The sequence below is a fragment of the Equus caballus genome, chromosome 26 (assembly GCF_041296265.1).
Source record: "Equus caballus isolate H_3958 breed thoroughbred chromosome 26, TB-T2T, whole genome shotgun sequence".
NCBI classification, from domain to species: domain Eukaryota; kingdom Metazoa; phylum Chordata; class Mammalia; order Perissodactyla; family Equidae; genus Equus; species Equus caballus.
In genome coordinates this window covers 42352849-42368786 of record NC_091709.1, presented here as the reverse complement: position 1 = coordinate 42368786, position 15938 = coordinate 42352849, and the positions used below count along the sequence as shown (strand labels likewise).

Genomic DNA, 15938 nt, shown 5'->3' with positions numbered 1-15938 from the left:
ATCTGGGACTTTCATAGCTAGAGAGGAGAAGTCAATGCCTGGTTTCAAAGCTTCAAAGGACAGGCCTACTCTCTTGTTAGGGGCTAGTGCAGCTGGTGACTTTAAGTAGAAGCCAATGTTCATTTACCATTCTGAAAATCCTAGGGCCCTTAAGAATTATGCTGAATCTACTCTGTCTGAGCTCTATAAACGGAACAACAGGGCCAGCCCCGTGGCCGAGTGGTTAAGTTTGCGCGCTCTGATTCGGCAGCTCAGGGTCCAGATCCTGGGTGCAGACCTAGCACCACTCATTGGGCCATGCTAAGGCAGCATCCCACATGCCACAACTAGAAGGACCCACAATTAAAATATACAACTAGGTACTGGGGGGCTTTGGGCAAAAGAAGGAAAAAAATCTATTAAAAAAAAAGGAACAAAGAAGCCTGGGTGACAGTACATCTGTTTACAACACGGTCCACTGAATATTTTAAGCCCACTGTTGAGACCTACTGCTCAGAAAGAGATTCCTTTCAAAATGTGACTGCTCACTGACACGGCACCTGGTCACCCAGGAGCTCTGATGGAGGTGTACAAGATTAATGTTGTTTGCAAGCCTGCTAACACAGCGTCCACTCTGCAGCCCATGGATCGAGGAGTCATTTTGACTTTCAGATCTCACTATTTAAGAAATACATTTCACAAGGCTATAGCTGCCATAGATGGTAATTCTTCTGATGGATCTGGCCAAAGTAAACTGAAAACCTTCTGGAAAGGATTCACCATTCTAGATGCCATTAAGAACACTTGTGATTCATGGGAAAAGGTCAAAATATCAACACTAACAGGAGTTTGGAAGTAGTTGATTCCAACTCTCACGGATGACTTTGAGGGGTTCGGAACTTCAGTGGAGGAAGTAACTACAGATGTGGTGGAAACAGCAAGGGAACGAGAACTGGAAGCGGAGCCTGAAGACGTGACTGAATTGCTGCCATCTCATGATAAAACTAAGGGGCGAGGAGTTGCTTCTTATGGATGAGCCAAGAAAACGGTTTCTTGAGACGAAATCTCCTGGTGAAGACTGCAGACATGACAACAAAGGACTCAGAATATGACATAAACTTAGTTGATAAAGCAGTAGCAGGGTTTGAGAGAAGTGACTCCAATTTTGAAAGAAGTTCTACTGCGGGGAAAATGCCATCAAAGAGCTTCACACGCTACAGAGAAATCGTTCATGAAAGGAAGAGTCAAAAATGCAGCAAACTTCACTGCTGTCTTATTTAAGAAATTACCAGAGCTGCCCCGACCTTCAGCAGCCACTACCCTGAGCAGTCAGCAGCCGTCAACATCGAGGCAAGACCCTCCATCAGCAAAAAGACGACAGCTCGCTGAAGGCTCAAGTGATGGTTAGCATTTTTTGCAATAAAGTATTTTTTTAATTAAGGTGTATACATTTTTTTTAGACATAATGCTATTGCACAGTTAATAGACTACTGCATAGTGTAAACCTAAGTTTGATATGCATGAAGAAACCAAAAAATTTGTGTGGCTCACTTTATTGTGATATTCGCTTTCTTGAACTGGTCTAGAACCAAATCCACAATATCCCCGAGGTATACCTGTACCATGTTTATTATTTATTTAAAAACAAATGCAGTTTTAAAAAACCACAGTGATGTGAAACATGACATTTAAATTTCCCCTCTTTAATCTTCACAAACTATTAACGTCCGTGGAAAGAATGAACAGCAGTGAACTGTAAATCTTTTCCTCTAGCCTCAGTGAGATTTGTCAAAATCCTTGCAGTCTTCAGTGAAAGAATTCATCCTTAGGAGATAAATAGGGGTCTCGTCAGGGAGACGTTATACTGGTTAGTGATCCAAGGATGTCCCTGGGCAGGCCATACCTGGCTGCCCGATCCTCTACTGTACAACCTGCTAGGTATGCCCGCAGCTCACTAGAAATGGACGTTAGGCATGTGGCCTCTAAGGGACCCGGACCCTGCAGTTTCCTTGTGCTGCTATGATCTCCTCCTCAGACTGGCTTCTCATCCTTTGTGGCCAAAATGCACCCTGTGTGGTAACTGAGATGTTGGAAGCTCGTGTCCAAGTCCTCCATGATGCTGTCTGTTATAAATATGGCTGCGTTCCCTGTTTGCATCCTTTCTTAAAGTTAGGTCAACTGGGTGCTGGGTCAGTGAGAATGAGGAGGGGAACCTGAAACCCACTCTGGGGATGACACAGTACAGCAGCACAGCACTGCGTCCTTTCATGAGACAGTGAGCAGAAATCACAATGAGCTACTTGTTAGATCCTTAGGGAACACAAGAATACCAATATGACCTTTTAAAAACTAATCACAGAATGTAGCTTTAAGCTGCTATATGGCCCACTTAGTTAATGGTTAAAGCCCTCTGCCACTTGTCACAGTTACAGATTGGTCACAGCGAATAAGAGGCTGTAAAGAAGGAAGTCACACAAGCACTTGCAAAAATTTAATTAGAAAAAAGTGTTTTAAAAAATATTTAGCAGAATTATACTCTATGGGCCAAACATGTACCCACTCAAATTAAGTTAATCAGACTCCCAAGTTTGTTTTTTAACTTTGTTTCATTCTACAGCATAAATATTAAATGCTTATAAAATACACTTCATTTGAAATGATTTAAATACAAAACACAATTCAAGCACAAAACAATGCACTGTGGTCTCATGAACACGTTTACAAAACACAGTAATGAAAAGTTAACAGCTTCAAATAAGTAGATAACACAACGCAAAGGCTGGCCCAACAAATGACACTTTAAACAGAGGAAGAAAAAAGTACAAGGTCAATTAGTGTTATTCTTTTAGTACTACCGCATGAGATTAAAAAATAAAGTTTTAAGTTCTAGTAGTGGTATTAAATAGCTAATCTGGATTAAAAATAGCAACGAGGTCTTTAAATTACTTAAATTATGAGAAAATTCTGACTTTCTAGTTGGCAATGTGACCTTTAAAATAAGCTAAGAGTGCAAATCATAAGTAACAACATGTAGACGCTGAAAATGTCACACATTTCTTATACTAAAGCCGGTACTCTGCTGGCCCATACACACGCAGGACAGACTGACCTTTCTGGTTCAATGACAAGAGTAGAAAATTGTGATTCTTAGAAGAACCTCACATAAAGTCCAAGAACAAAAAACGTTCAACAAAAAACTAACCTGTGCGCTTTTGTTTCTTAAAATAAAATAAAATAAAACAGTATAAATCAGATTTTTAACCTACTAGGTGAAAATCCGTTCTTAAAACTGTCACAGTCGGATTTGTCGTCTTTTTCAGCTGAAGGGGTGAAGCACGATAGCCACAACTTTGTTACAGACTAAAATCCAGCAGGTAATCCCAACACCACCTAAAAATAAAGAAATTCAACCTAAGAGAGCACGCCAGGAGTTCCGCCCACAGCGCCTGCCTCTGCTCCCTTTAATTTAGAGAAAAGGAGAGCATTTCACGTCTCGTTGAGCAGCGCTGGGCTAAGAAAGACCAAGTTCATGTCTGATGGCTTCAAATTCATCAGACTTTCTACTGATTCACAGGACTGCCTTCTGTACTCAGCAGGAATTACTCAGAATGGGCCCTGATTTGAATTTCTCGCTCCTGTGAGAGATATGCAGCATTATTTATGATATTAGTGGACTGGAAAACCACCCTGTGAGACTTTGTTTGTCCCTTCTCGGAAAAGCACTATGAACGAGGCAAGGTTTACCACCCACACCTTCCTTGCCCCACTGATAACTGAGACAACAAGACAGGCTGCAAGAGGGGCCCACAGCCCGCTGGATGCCTGGAAGGGCGGCCTCCAGCCCCTCTGCTGGGCACCACTGAGAAGCCGCCAGCAGAGCCCTCACGCTGTGTCTGGATAAGGGGAGGGGGGAGGGAGGGAGGGGGACCTGGAGAAATAGGAAATCTCTGAAACAGTCATTCCTTAATAATTCACCTCCAGCACTATCACAAATCACAACCAAAGACCGCCTGACAAGGACGTGTGCTGCAGTATTACTCTCGACAGCAAAACATTAGGGCCTAACAAACGTCCTTTAACAGGGAAATTAGTAAATTATGACTCATCCAACAGCTATGCAAAATTCCTTAATAAAAATGTTTATTGATATGGGAAAGGGCCTAGAATATAAAGTAAAAAGGGGTAAAAAATTTTATGTGCCAGATGACCCTTAACTGTATAAAAACAATTAGAAAAAAAGACTGGAAAAAATATAGCACAACGTTAAGAGGGGTTATCCATAGCTAATGAGACTTTTTTTAATTGTTCTTACATTTCTAACCATGCTACAGTGACACGTCCTACCCTGTTAACGTCCAAAGGAAATTACCTTTCAAAAATAAAGGACGGCCGTTAGCAGCAAACGCTGCCGAGAGGCTAAGCAAGACAGGAACTGAAAGGCGGTCACGGCACTTGGGAACAAGAAGTGGCGCTTCAATAAACAGGGTCAGGGACCTCAGGGACCAGTCTTGCATTCTGGGAGCAGACGCAGGGTGACTTCAGCTCTGCTAGTTAGCACCTCGGTGACCCTGGACAAGTGAAGCCACTTCTCTAGACCTCAGTGTCTCCACTGCGAGCCTGTGTGAGGCTGAGACCCAGGGCACTGCCCACTCGTGACATGGGCCGTGAGGATGACGTCAGAGTGACCTCCTCTTCCCCTACATCCCTGCACATAAGCCCACCCGTACCCTTCCGCTGCTCCCAAGGGAGCTCTTACCTGCCACTCTCGTAGGGAAGGCTACCAGGCGGTCTAGCGGAGTGATCCACTTGGTCGGCACCACAGCCACAGGCACAGAGTAATACTTCCAAATGAGCGAGACCATCAGGGCCGCCTGTAAAGACACTGCCGGTGAGGGGGACAACCTGCCAGTCCCGGAGCCAACCACCACAGCAAGAGGGGGATGGTGACAGCAAACCAAGGAAGCGCTCCAAATCCACGACCTTGAGCCCTGGCAATCCCGTCACCAATAACACATACACACCATTAAATTAACGGATAAACCAAGCGCTCCCATAACATAGGTGTTCTGTCCTCATGGAGTGTCTCCTTTAAGGAGCCAGACTAGGCTAAATACACCTTATTAGTGACAAAAGCAATCAGAGGCCTCTAAGATCCTTGAAAAACTAGTTAATTCTCGCATCAGCACACGAGTGCTAGCAGGAGTGCAGAGCGAGCCCTCTCCAAGTTTAAGCGGTGGGCAGAGGAGCGATGCTTTCTCCTTCCTCCTTTCCCTAGCAGCATTCATTCCTTCACTTGTCTTCTGCTCCCTTCGGGGCCTTAACATGCCACTCAAATGAGCAGACCTAAAAGAGGGCATCTGGCTTCATTCCTGTCCCTGAAACCTATCTCACAGCAGTGACAGCGCCTCAGGATCCCTGTACTTAAATCTACCCGACAACCTGGGCTTTGGGGGGCAGGCTCAAGTCCTTTGCCCCAGTAAAGCTCACACGTAGTACAGAAACTCAGAGATCACTTACAGCGGCCACTGAAGTGTGTGCGCAGCATATCCACCACCTCAGGGTAAAGAGGAATAATTCCACAGGCAACGAAACAAGTAAAAAGCCCCCGGACAGGAAAGTCGGGAATCAGTGGCATGGGACTTAAACGAGGACAACGGGCTCCCTACCCAGACAGGAGACAGTCTCTGACACAGCCGCACACCACGGAGCGAGCAACGGCCAAAGTGACCACCATCTGAGGAAACCCGAAGTCGAACTACGCTGCTCCCACCTCAGCCCCCAGGCCCCCAAACCACCCTGGAACAGAGGCCACATGAAAGAACTCACTTCAATGTCCACCTGCTACACAACCCCATACTTAACTACTCTAACCAAGAGGAAGGCTTTCTTTAGGTCTAACTTACAAATCCAGAGCGCTCAGAGTTGCACGCTGGCCGGACTACGCGGCACGGCAGCTGAAAGCAGAAAAGCCTGAGCTCCAGACCTGGATTCTGGGGGCCTCACAGCTCTGGAGGAGAGTCCACTATCGACTTTAATGACCCAAGGTGACACCAGAGCGCACTTACTTGTAATATGTAGAAAGCAACACTTATAACCCATTTTATCTTGGCCAACTGAGCTGTCCGTGCTTTCACTGAAAGGAAAAACAGGGTGAAATGATCACGTGAGTCCTTAAAAATGAAGAAAACATTCAAGCACACAGAAATGTTATTCCCTCTCATAAAATATTTTCTCATTATGTAACATTTGCTCAATATTCATAGAAAATATAAAACAGACTTTCTTAAAAGTCACCCACTATGCCATTATTTAAAATAGAATCACACAGATTGTGAGACTTGAAGCGTTCGCTTTGAAAACCCTTAAAGCTATTCATCTAAATCCGAGATTCTTCGTATGACGCCCTTCCCAACAGGACTCAATTCTCCTCCCTGATTTTGCGGTCTACACAGCGCACTAATCCGTAAGTGGGAGTCTAGTCTGTCTTGGCCCAGGTAGCCCGAGGGTTTGACCAGCCCTGGAGACAGCTCTCACCGTGCACACTCAGCCCACGGGCGGCCCTGAGAATGTGCTCTCCATCCTAGAGATCACCAGGAACAGTGGCAAACATAAGGATGAATAAGCCTGGGCCCCAGCCTGAAGTCTACACTCGGTGAAGGACATTGCTGGGCATTTTCTAGAGAGTGTTCACAAAAGCCCAGAGAATCCACTATGAGACTTTTTTCTAGGCTTTTCTCAGAAAAGTGTTGGAATTTGAAAATGACAACCTACAGTAACAAGTTGGCTCTGAAGAAAACCTAAGAGGATCCTGGAGGGTTCTGTGTTTAGAAAGCAAAGCTTCACCAGCAAATAAGAAAGTAACAATTATTATTGGGTTTCTTCTAGACAATTTAAACGTTTATATCAACATTTAAAACATCCAGAAATCAGTGCATATATTCTGTGAATCTTTATATAAAGGTTTCCCTATTAATCAGTTCTCACGAAGCTTTCCACACTACGAGTGAGAACAGTACCATGAGTTTTGAGCTTATCTGTCATCTTGTTGATCCTTCTCTCCAGCCGGGCATATCTGGCGAACTCGTCCATCATGTTGACGGTGGAGAGCTCTTGCTTCATATCCTGGATCTCTGCCCTCATCTGTGACTCCTGCTCTGCATCCTTCTGCAGCACCCTGGACATCTGGCGGAGCCGACAGACAGCTGAGATCAGCGCCTTTCCATGGGGGGCAGACATTCTCCCCCACCTCCTCCACCATCCTATCCGCTGCCTCTTTCAACTGGGCAAGCTGCCCAGCCAGCCTCTGCTGCCTTGTCCTGCCCCTGCTCCCTGTAACAACCGGAAAAACAAAACTCCTTCCGATTTGAATTGTTATTCATACAATATTTTTCCTTTTGCAGACATGCCCACGGACTGCTATGGTACAAGTATATATCTTTCACTATAACTGTAAAATTGTAATTATACAGTGAAAAGCGATTCCATCCCCAGAGCTGTCATTCAGGTGACAAGGACCACGCATCCTCTTCCTTCCTTTAGAATTCAGTCGTAAATTAGGTGGACAGAGCAGGGTAGGGGTGCAGGGTGCCAGTGATGAGGCGGTGGCCCAGCACAGGGACTCGGGGCCCAAGCACAGTGAGGAGGGCATTCCTGCGGAGGAGCACGCTGGCAGGGGGGCGGGGTGTCAGAGCCAAGCACTGTGATATGGGGTCTCCAAGCAAGGGTAGCCTGCCTGGGAGTCAGAGCCAGAGCAGAGTGAGGCCGGCACACATGACAAGAGGAAGGCACCCAGCCAAACAGGTGTCCGAGCGCAGGTGGGGCAGGCGGGCAACCACCCTGGGGAGGGGGCAGCAGTGGAGACGGGAGAGTAGCTATAAGGATTGATCAAATAGAGTGAGCATCTTGAGGATGATGGGGGCCAGCTTTCTCACTGTCAGAAAAGGGAGAGAGAAATAGGGATGGGGAAGAAACTAGAATGAATCCTGAGGTGTTGGATTAGAATTGGAGGTATGGTTGTGAACTCGCGGTTTTCCATAGATGCAAAGACAGAAACATAAACGTAAGTGTTTGTAAAGAGGCGCTTCTGACAGCCAGACCCTACACAGAACTTGGCTGGCCCAAGCGCCCTCCAGGAAGCCTGCAGAGGGGACTCAAGTGTGGAGCCCCTCCACACCCCTCCTAACCCCCTCCCCCCATCTGCCCGTACGCCGCCCAGTGTCCCAGAGCCAGGGACGAGATAGCAGCGGCCGCCAGGTGGCGTTGGACAACCGGCCAGGACGGGCCTGGACCCCCGGACCAGGAAAGTGCACCGGAGCGGAGAAGTCCGGGAGCAGGCTCGGGAGGACTGAGAAGTCCGCGGGGCGTGCCTCCGGGAACCGGCCCCGAGTGCCGAGTGAGCATCCCCAAACTGACGCTCACGGCGCTGGATGAGATGCAGAGCACGCCGCATTCCTCTGTGCCATCCCCGCCAAACATCGGACAAAGATGTCCACAGAGGGCCATTCTGCAAAGTCACTGCCCTGCGAGAATCGGAAATGCCAGCCAAGCAAGCCAAGGAAAGACGGAGAATCCTTCCAGATTGAAGAGACACGGCAAGTACGTGCAATGCGCGGAGCTGACGGGGTCCTTTCGCTATAAAGGACGTCGCCGGACTAGCGAAACCCCCTAACGGGAGAGGAGCGATACAACTGGACTGCTGTGCTGTGGACAAGGCCGCTGCGTGCACGCTGAAGAATCGGGGAGTGAGGGGGCTCAGGGTGACAACTTACTTTCAGATGGTTCAGGAAACAAAATCAGTTCTTTGTACTGTATGCATAACTTGTCTGCACGTTTGTTTGTTTCAAAATTTTAAAAGTAGATAAAAAAAGGATGAAAGGGGATAATGTATTTAAGTGTACTGACACGTAGCAAGCGCACAATAGATTGTCCCTCTAGCTCCCGGTCCGCTCTGAATGGCGCGCAGTAGGACGACTTCAGTCCGAGACAGAAATCGCGCCCCCCCCCGGGGGGGCGGGGGGGGGGGGGCTGGAGTGCCACGGGCGCATGCGCAGGTCCCCGGGATGCCCGCAGAGGCCCCTCCCCGGCGCCTGCGCAAGGAGGCCTTCAGCGCGGGGGCGGGGTGGCAGATCTCCATGGCGCCTGCGCAGTAGCGCAGTGTGTTTGCTACTGCGTAGCTTCTTGCAGGCCTCGAGCCTGGATGCGGGGCCTTCAAACCCAGCTCCGTCTTCGTCCCCTCTGTCTTGACCTGTACCCAACACTCTAACTAAAGGACATATACTCCAGCCTGACCCACCCTTGAGAAGAAAATAGGGATGGGCCAAATTCTCTTAAAAATTACAGAAGCATCTTTCAAGAGCAAGGAGTCTACAGATTCTGCTTAAACTTTGTACAACAAACACGTGCAAGGTGGGGGAGGGACTTCTTGAGGTGGTAGAGATGTCCTTTATCTTGACCGTGGTGGTGGTTCCCATACTGAGGAAGTGGGCCAAAACTCACCACGTCACCCAACTGGGACGAGTAAATTTCACTGAATGCAAATGACACATCAATAAACCAGACTTTTAAAACTAGATTTTAAAAAGAAACAGACGTGCAAACACATTCTTTAGCTTCATAGAGAATATACAAAACGCTTAAAAAGTGAACAGGCCGAAAACGGTTCCTCAGGAGTGGAAGGTGCCTGAGGGCGGGAAAATGAACGTGAGGGGAACTGAAGAGGATTGTGGTTAAATCAGACAACCGTAGTGCTCAAAAAAAAGGACTGTATATCACATCTATAAGTACACTGAAAACCTTTAGAAGTATTTAAGTTTGCAAATAGGCACCAACATTAATCCAAAGTCTCTTCATAAGTGTTAAAATGTGCTAGAAGTATAAACTGAATTGTAAGATTTAATGAGATTGAATTTAAATAGAATTCAAATATTAATTTTTAAAACAGGAACACATTTCTGAAACCTTTATGGACCCAAAAATACCTTCCAGGACTTTAAACCTCTCACCTGACAGAAACAGATAAGCTGTGCTGAGTACAGCTTTTCAAGGTCCTGGAGATGGGTCCACCAAGCCTTCTGAAGCAGAAAATGAGTTTTTAAAAAATCTTATCAAGGTAACTCAGACAGTGGGAGAATTTGAGGAGAGAACCAACCCTTCTTTTTTTTTTTTTTAAGATTTTATTTTTCCTTTTTCTCCCCAAAGCCCCCTGGTACATAGTTGTGTATTTTCAGCTGTGGGTCCTTCCCGTTGTAGCATGTGGGACTCGGCCTCAGCATGGCTTGATGAGCGGTGCCATCTCCGCGCCCAGGATCCGAACCTGCAACACCCTGGGCCACGGAAGCAGAGCGCAGGAACTTGACCACTGGCCATGGGGCGGCCCCAGGACCAATCCTTCTTGTTACTCTTGCGTCCAGACGCTGGCCGCCGGCCTACGTGAGCTCAAAGTATCCTCCTAGCAGTCACCCTCAGATCCTGTCCAATGCCTTTGCCGACAGACAAAATGCCAGGGCTTGACCTTGGGGTCACACCGGGGGGACTCAAATCCCCACTCCGCGACTCACTGGCTGGCACCTCTCTGGACCAGATTCATCTGGAAATCGATGCCCGACGAAGGAAGGCCAGCCCCTCCTGGAACACAGGGGGCACCTCGGGAATGATGAGCTCGGGTGCCCGCTCGGGTGTGTCCCTAACATTAGGGACGGACTCCTCATCCCATGACAGGGCCAAGGCCCCTGCAAAGCTGCGGGCCCAGAACAGCCCCACGTGCCAAGTTCTGCCAGGGCCGCCCAGGGAACCCCTCGTCAGGGCAATGGCCCCCGCACGTGGACAGCCCCACCTGCATGAGCGCACTCAACCCCTACCACCCCCTCAGCCAGCCCCTAAACTAATACTTGGGGGCCATGCTGATGCCTGGTCCAGAGCAGGAAATCGCTAGGTGACAGCGCTCCCTGGAAGGAGGGAGGGTCTCGGGAAGACGCCCACAGGGGCAGGTCCAGCAGCGTCCATAACTCGGCTCAGGGCCCCGGGCCCCTAGAGGAAAGGCAGGCGGCCACTTTTTAGAGCAGGAAATTAAGGTAATTTCGAACTCGTCCAATATAAAAATCGCAGTGAGCCCCACAACCCAAACCCCGGACGGCAGCCTGCAGCATGCCACGTCCCGGGTCTACACAATAGTGGTCTCTGCAGAAGGGGCCGCTGCGCTTGCGCAGTGCGAGGGCCTCGCGGAACCCTCACCGCGCCCTCCGCCGTGTCAGCCCCAGGCGCCTGCGCAGTGCCACTCCCTGCAAACCGCGCAGAGCCAGCGTTCTCCTACCAGCATCCTTGTCCCCCCTCCTCCTCTGCCTCTGGCGGAAGAAAGTCCTGGCCCGCCTACTAAATGAACTACGCTTTCTCATGTATGCGTCCAGTGAGCAGCTTGAAGGGAAGAAAGAACTCAGGAAAATTCCAACCAAGTCAGCAGCAGGGACTGGGGGTCTGCTTACCAGGCACCCACCACACCCCAGTATCCGGCTGAGACCCCTTCGCAGGACCTTGAGAGGCTTTGCTGGGCCAAGGGCTTCCGATCCTTCAGAGACTTCCTGACCGCGCCCCTCCCTTGCTTCTGGCTGGACAGAAGCATCATCATAAACACTGTAGGGAAAGTTATAATCTGAAGTATAGGGGCGTGGCCCATTCCCAGTCTAACTTTCTGTTCGTGGTGGGGAGGCTTTCCTGCTTTAGTGCTCATCTCAGGGCCTGTGATGGGGCAGCCTCTAATGGTCGTGAAGGAGCAGCACGGGACCACGGTGTTCCTTACAGCTTTTCACTGACCCTCACCCCAAACTCAGGGACCAGGCAGGCCAGATCTCTTCATTATTTTCCTTGTTTTGAACGCCAACAAGGGGGGCTGCATTCTGCTAAAATAACTGTTTTCCTTTTGAACTTGGTGAACAACTCCGACAAAGAGTGTTATGTGCCATCAAAGGGAACCAGATTTAAGAAAGCTAACTGCTTTGAGAGTAGAGAGGTTATACAGCCTGTAGGAAGCAACACAGATCTTGACACAGGTCCAAGGACAAACCCAGTCCTCCTTCATCTAAATGATGAACAGCCACCCTAGATTGCGCAAGCCTCAGCCATGTCTAGGCTGCAGCAATAACCTCTTGTGGCAGGGGCCTAGCTGCAGAGCACACGCTTGGCGAAGGAGCCTGAGATGACGGCTGGTCTTATTTATAGCTGCTGCCATACCCAAACACACACGCCTCCTTCCCCCGCAGCTAATGAGAAATTATGAACAATTCATAGAGGAACATAAAACCCACACGGCCTCTTTGACCAAATGAGATTAGTTGCATGTGGCTCCAACATGAGGTGAAATAGGATGGGGTAGATAGAAAGAATAGACGTGATACTGCAAGAAAGATGGACAGGCAACCCAGAGAATGGGAGAAAATATTTGCAAATCATCTATCTGATAGGGAGTTGATATCCAGAATATCTAAGGAACTCTTGACTCAACAACAAAAAAACAAACAGCCCCTCACTCCCGCTCTGGGTCTCCAGAGGGCGCCCTTCACCTGGGGACAGCTCCTGATGCCCAATTAAAAAAGGGGCAAAGGACGGGAATAGACTTTTCTCCACAGAAGATGTACAGATGGCCAATAAGCAAATAAAAAGATGTTCAACATCACTAATCTTTAGGAAAATGCAAATCAAAACCACAATGAGATATCATCTTGACCTGTTAGGATGGCTATTATCTAATTTTATAAATAAAATGACAAGTGTTGGAGAATGTGGAGAAATTGCAACTGTTGTGCATTGCTGGTGAGAATGTAAAAATGGTGCAGCTGCTGTGGAAAACAGTATGGCAGTTTCTCAAAAAAATTAAATGTAGAATTACTGTATGATTCAGCAATTCCACTTCTGAGTATTTACTCAAAAGAACTGAAAACAGAGACTTGACCAAATCTTTGTACACCAATATTCTAGCAGCATTGTTTACAATAGTCAAAAGGTACAAAGTACCACAATGTCCATCAAAAGATGAATGGATAAACAAAAAGTGGTATATACATACACTGGAATATTATTCAGCCTTAAAAAGGAATGAAATCCTAACACACACTACAACAGGGATAAACCCCAAAGATATTATGCTGAGTGAAATAAGCCAGACATAAAAGGACAAATGTTGTATGATTCCACTTATATGAGGTACCTACGTAGTCAAATTCATAGAGACAGACCGTAGAAGGGTGGGTGCCAGGGAGAGGGAATAGGGAGTTAGTGTTTAATGGGTACAGAGTTTCAGTTTGGGAAGATAAGAAAGTTCTGGAGATGGATGGCAGCGATGGCTGCACAACAATGTGAATGTACTTAATGCCACTGAACTGTACACCTGAAAATGGTTAAAATGGTAAATATTATGTATATTTTACCACAATTTTTTAAAAAGAAGAAAAAAGATGAGCAGGGCCAGCTCTTCAGGGGTCTTGTATGCAGTGCTAAGTACTTGGTACATCATCTTAAAGACGAGGAGGCATCAGGAAAGATTCTGAAGGGGGGACAGGAACTAAGAGAGAAGTCCCTATGCCTCAGAACAATAGGGGTGGTAAGGCCCTAGAATAGAGCTTGACACAAAACAGGCACTCAGTGAATGTTAGTGCCCTGGAGGCGATTCCAGCTCAGCACCCATATGTACGGCAGAGCAGAACCCTGCCTGATCTTTTGGCTCCATCCTCTCACCTTCCAGCGATACATAAGAAAATGCTCCACAGCTATTCACTATTCATAGGGTTTCCATGGCCAACTTTCTCGGATATGGGTGGCCAGGTCTTTCTTCCTAGACTCAATGAATACTGGTAGAATAAAACATAAAGAAGTAGAAATCCCACCTAGTCTCAAATACACCACCACCAGCAGCAACTCACAGCAAGAGAGAAAAGCAGGGAGAACTGAGTTTCCCAACACAGTGCTACAACACATGGGCTCAATCTTTAAAGTCTCAGTCTGAGTCAGAGCCTCACACTGGCCCTGGGCAGAGGGCGCCCTCCCCCGGGGCACAGCTCTCTGTTGCCCATACACACCCCCATCCAATTAGCCACCAAACCCCTATGCATGCTGCATAAGGCAAAGGGGCAGAACTAGGAGAATCACAAACCAGGGATCAAATCTCCACCGCAACAGTCACTAACCGAATGACTTAGTGCAACGACTAGACCCTCTTGAGTCAGACTCCGCCCCTGGGAGCTAAAGGAAGATGGGGTAACATTCACCTCCCAGAGCAGCGCTAACAACTGGACACGAAGTGATGTACTCGTGCCTGGGCAAACGCCTCGCAGAGAAAGTGCTCCTCAGTGTCGCTCCCTGAGACACAGGAAGCATCACACAGTACCGAGATTCCCTGTCTACACTGTCTCCCACCCCACCCCAAGAATGGGGGCCCCTGCACCCAGAGATCCGTCTCTTCCGCAGCTGGCACAGCTGGCACCGCGTGCGAGGAAGGCCAAGGCCTCCCGCAAACCCTGGACGCCGTGCTGCACGAGGCACTGTTCCCCAGCAGCCGAAGTCTGCTTGACCACTCCAGAGTCCGGGGAATAACGGAAGTGGGGGCGGCTGGCACAGGGGCACTGAGGACGCCCAGCCTGAGGACTGGGGCCACGTGAAAACGTGGCCAAGTGTTGCAAGGGTTTTTGCTTTTTTTTCTTTTCCTCTCCGAGAATCCAGAAATCCGGATTTGAGGGTAAAGCTTTGCAGCTTTTAGACGCTAGCAACTAGCTCAAAAAAACCTTAAAACAGAAAACAGCCCAACCAAGACCCTTCTGGGGGCCGAACGCGGCCCTCACGCGGCCAGTTTGAGACCCCTGTGCCCACGCCAGGGGACAGAGCGGCGACCCGCCGGCCCCTGGAAGGCCAGGCAGCACTTACGAAAGACGAAAAGGACGGGAGGAGAATCCTGAGGACATTGCACCCAAACACGAAGCTGAGCACCAGCAGCCACGCCCAGCGGTCGGCCTCGGCCGCGCTCATCCCGGACGCTCCCACGGCGCCGGCTAAGCCACCGCAGGAACTCCGCTACCAAAGCTCCATGGGGACCACGCCGGCGTCCGCGCCTGCGCAGTGAGGCCCCAGTGCCCCGCAGAGCCGTGCCGCCGCGCCTGCGCGCTGCGCCGCACTCGCAGGGAGGCGGGGCCGTCTTGCCCACGCGGTCCTGAGTAACGCGTTCCAGCCTCCTGCTTGGCCTTCCCGGTTTCCGTAGCCTTTTCGCGCGCGCCCCAGGACTCGCGCGGAATAAGTTCCAGGGCCTCGTGGTTCGGTTACCACCGATGCTCTAGTTTCGTCGTTTCTGCAAATCACTTGTTATGATGTGCTTAGTGCTTTTTTTATGGTGCATTTAATTCAAAATAAACTTTTCCATAAATAGACAACTACTGTAATTAGAGTAGCAGGTAACAGTAAAAAAAATGTTTTGGAAGTAATCATATGTAAAATGTCTTAAGTTTATATTTCAAAACTAAGCGCGGCAAGAAAAATAAGCAATATACAACACTGCATACCTGAAAAACAAGTATTAATTTGTTAACCTAAAAATAAAGAGCAAAATGAGAGGGATAGAGGCATTTATTTTGGGATCAAAGAATTGCAATTGAGAGAGCACAGATTCAGGTAAAAACCCAAGTAGTGCCCTGATTACAGGAGAGGGGCTCAGGGTTTTTATGGGCAAAAGGAAGGAAGAGGTAAGTTGTGCTAAAGAAGGGTTCATTGGTGCTGGATGAGGTAAGGCTAAGTTTGTACTTCATAGATTAGTTAGCAGTTCCATCATAAGCAAAGTCCAGTTTCATCAGTCCTTACAAGCAGGAAATTATTGTCCTTACTGACTTCTTGGAATGTTGGCGGTTTGCTCCAGTTTGGAAGATACAGAAAACAAGACGTGCAAGACAATTCCTCTGCGATGGCGGCTCCAGCTCTATTTTAATACGGCT

At 48.3% G+C, this 15938-nt stretch overlaps 1 protein-coding gene across 2 annotated transcripts; it reads right to left on the bottom strand.

Moving 5' to 3' along the window:
- Positions 1-2448: 2448 nt before the first annotated feature.
- Positions 2449-15177, bottom strand: GET1 (guided entry of tail-anchored proteins factor 1). 2 transcript variants are annotated; one of them, XM_001491997.7, is made up of 5 exons: positions 14884-15177; positions 6996-7161; positions 6045-6112; positions 4736-4850; positions 2449-3369 (listed from the first exon to the last, which is right to left on the bottom strand). In XM_001491997.7, the coding sequence occupies exons 1-5, from the start codon at positions 14983-14985 to the stop codon at positions 3296-3298; spliced, it is 525 nt and encodes a 174-aa protein (XP_001492047.5). In that variant the 5' UTR covers positions 14986-15177; the 3' UTR covers positions 2449-3295. The 2 variants fall into 2 exon arrangements, with proteins under 2 accessions (XP_001492047.5, XP_070108330.1); XM_070252229.1 differs by lacking the exon at positions 14884-15177 and adding an exon at positions 8748-8982.
- Between the last annotated feature and the right edge of the window lie 761 nt (positions 15178-15938).

Bases quoted from the DNA above. Each gene is read 5' to 3' on its own strand.
- GET1 (XM_001491997.7), bottom strand. From the start codon at position 14,985: ATGAGCGCGGCCGAGGCCGACCGCTGGGCGTGGCTGCTGGTGCTCAGC. The intron at 7,162-14,883 runs GTAAGTGCTGCC...CGGCTCCGCCAG, and splicing joins TCCCGTCCTTTTCGTCTTTC to ATGTCCAGGGTGCTGCAGAA. The intron at 4,851-6,044 runs GTAAGTGCGCTC...GTGTCTTTACAG, and splicing joins TTGCTTTCTACATATTACAA to GCGGCCCTGATGGTCTCGCT.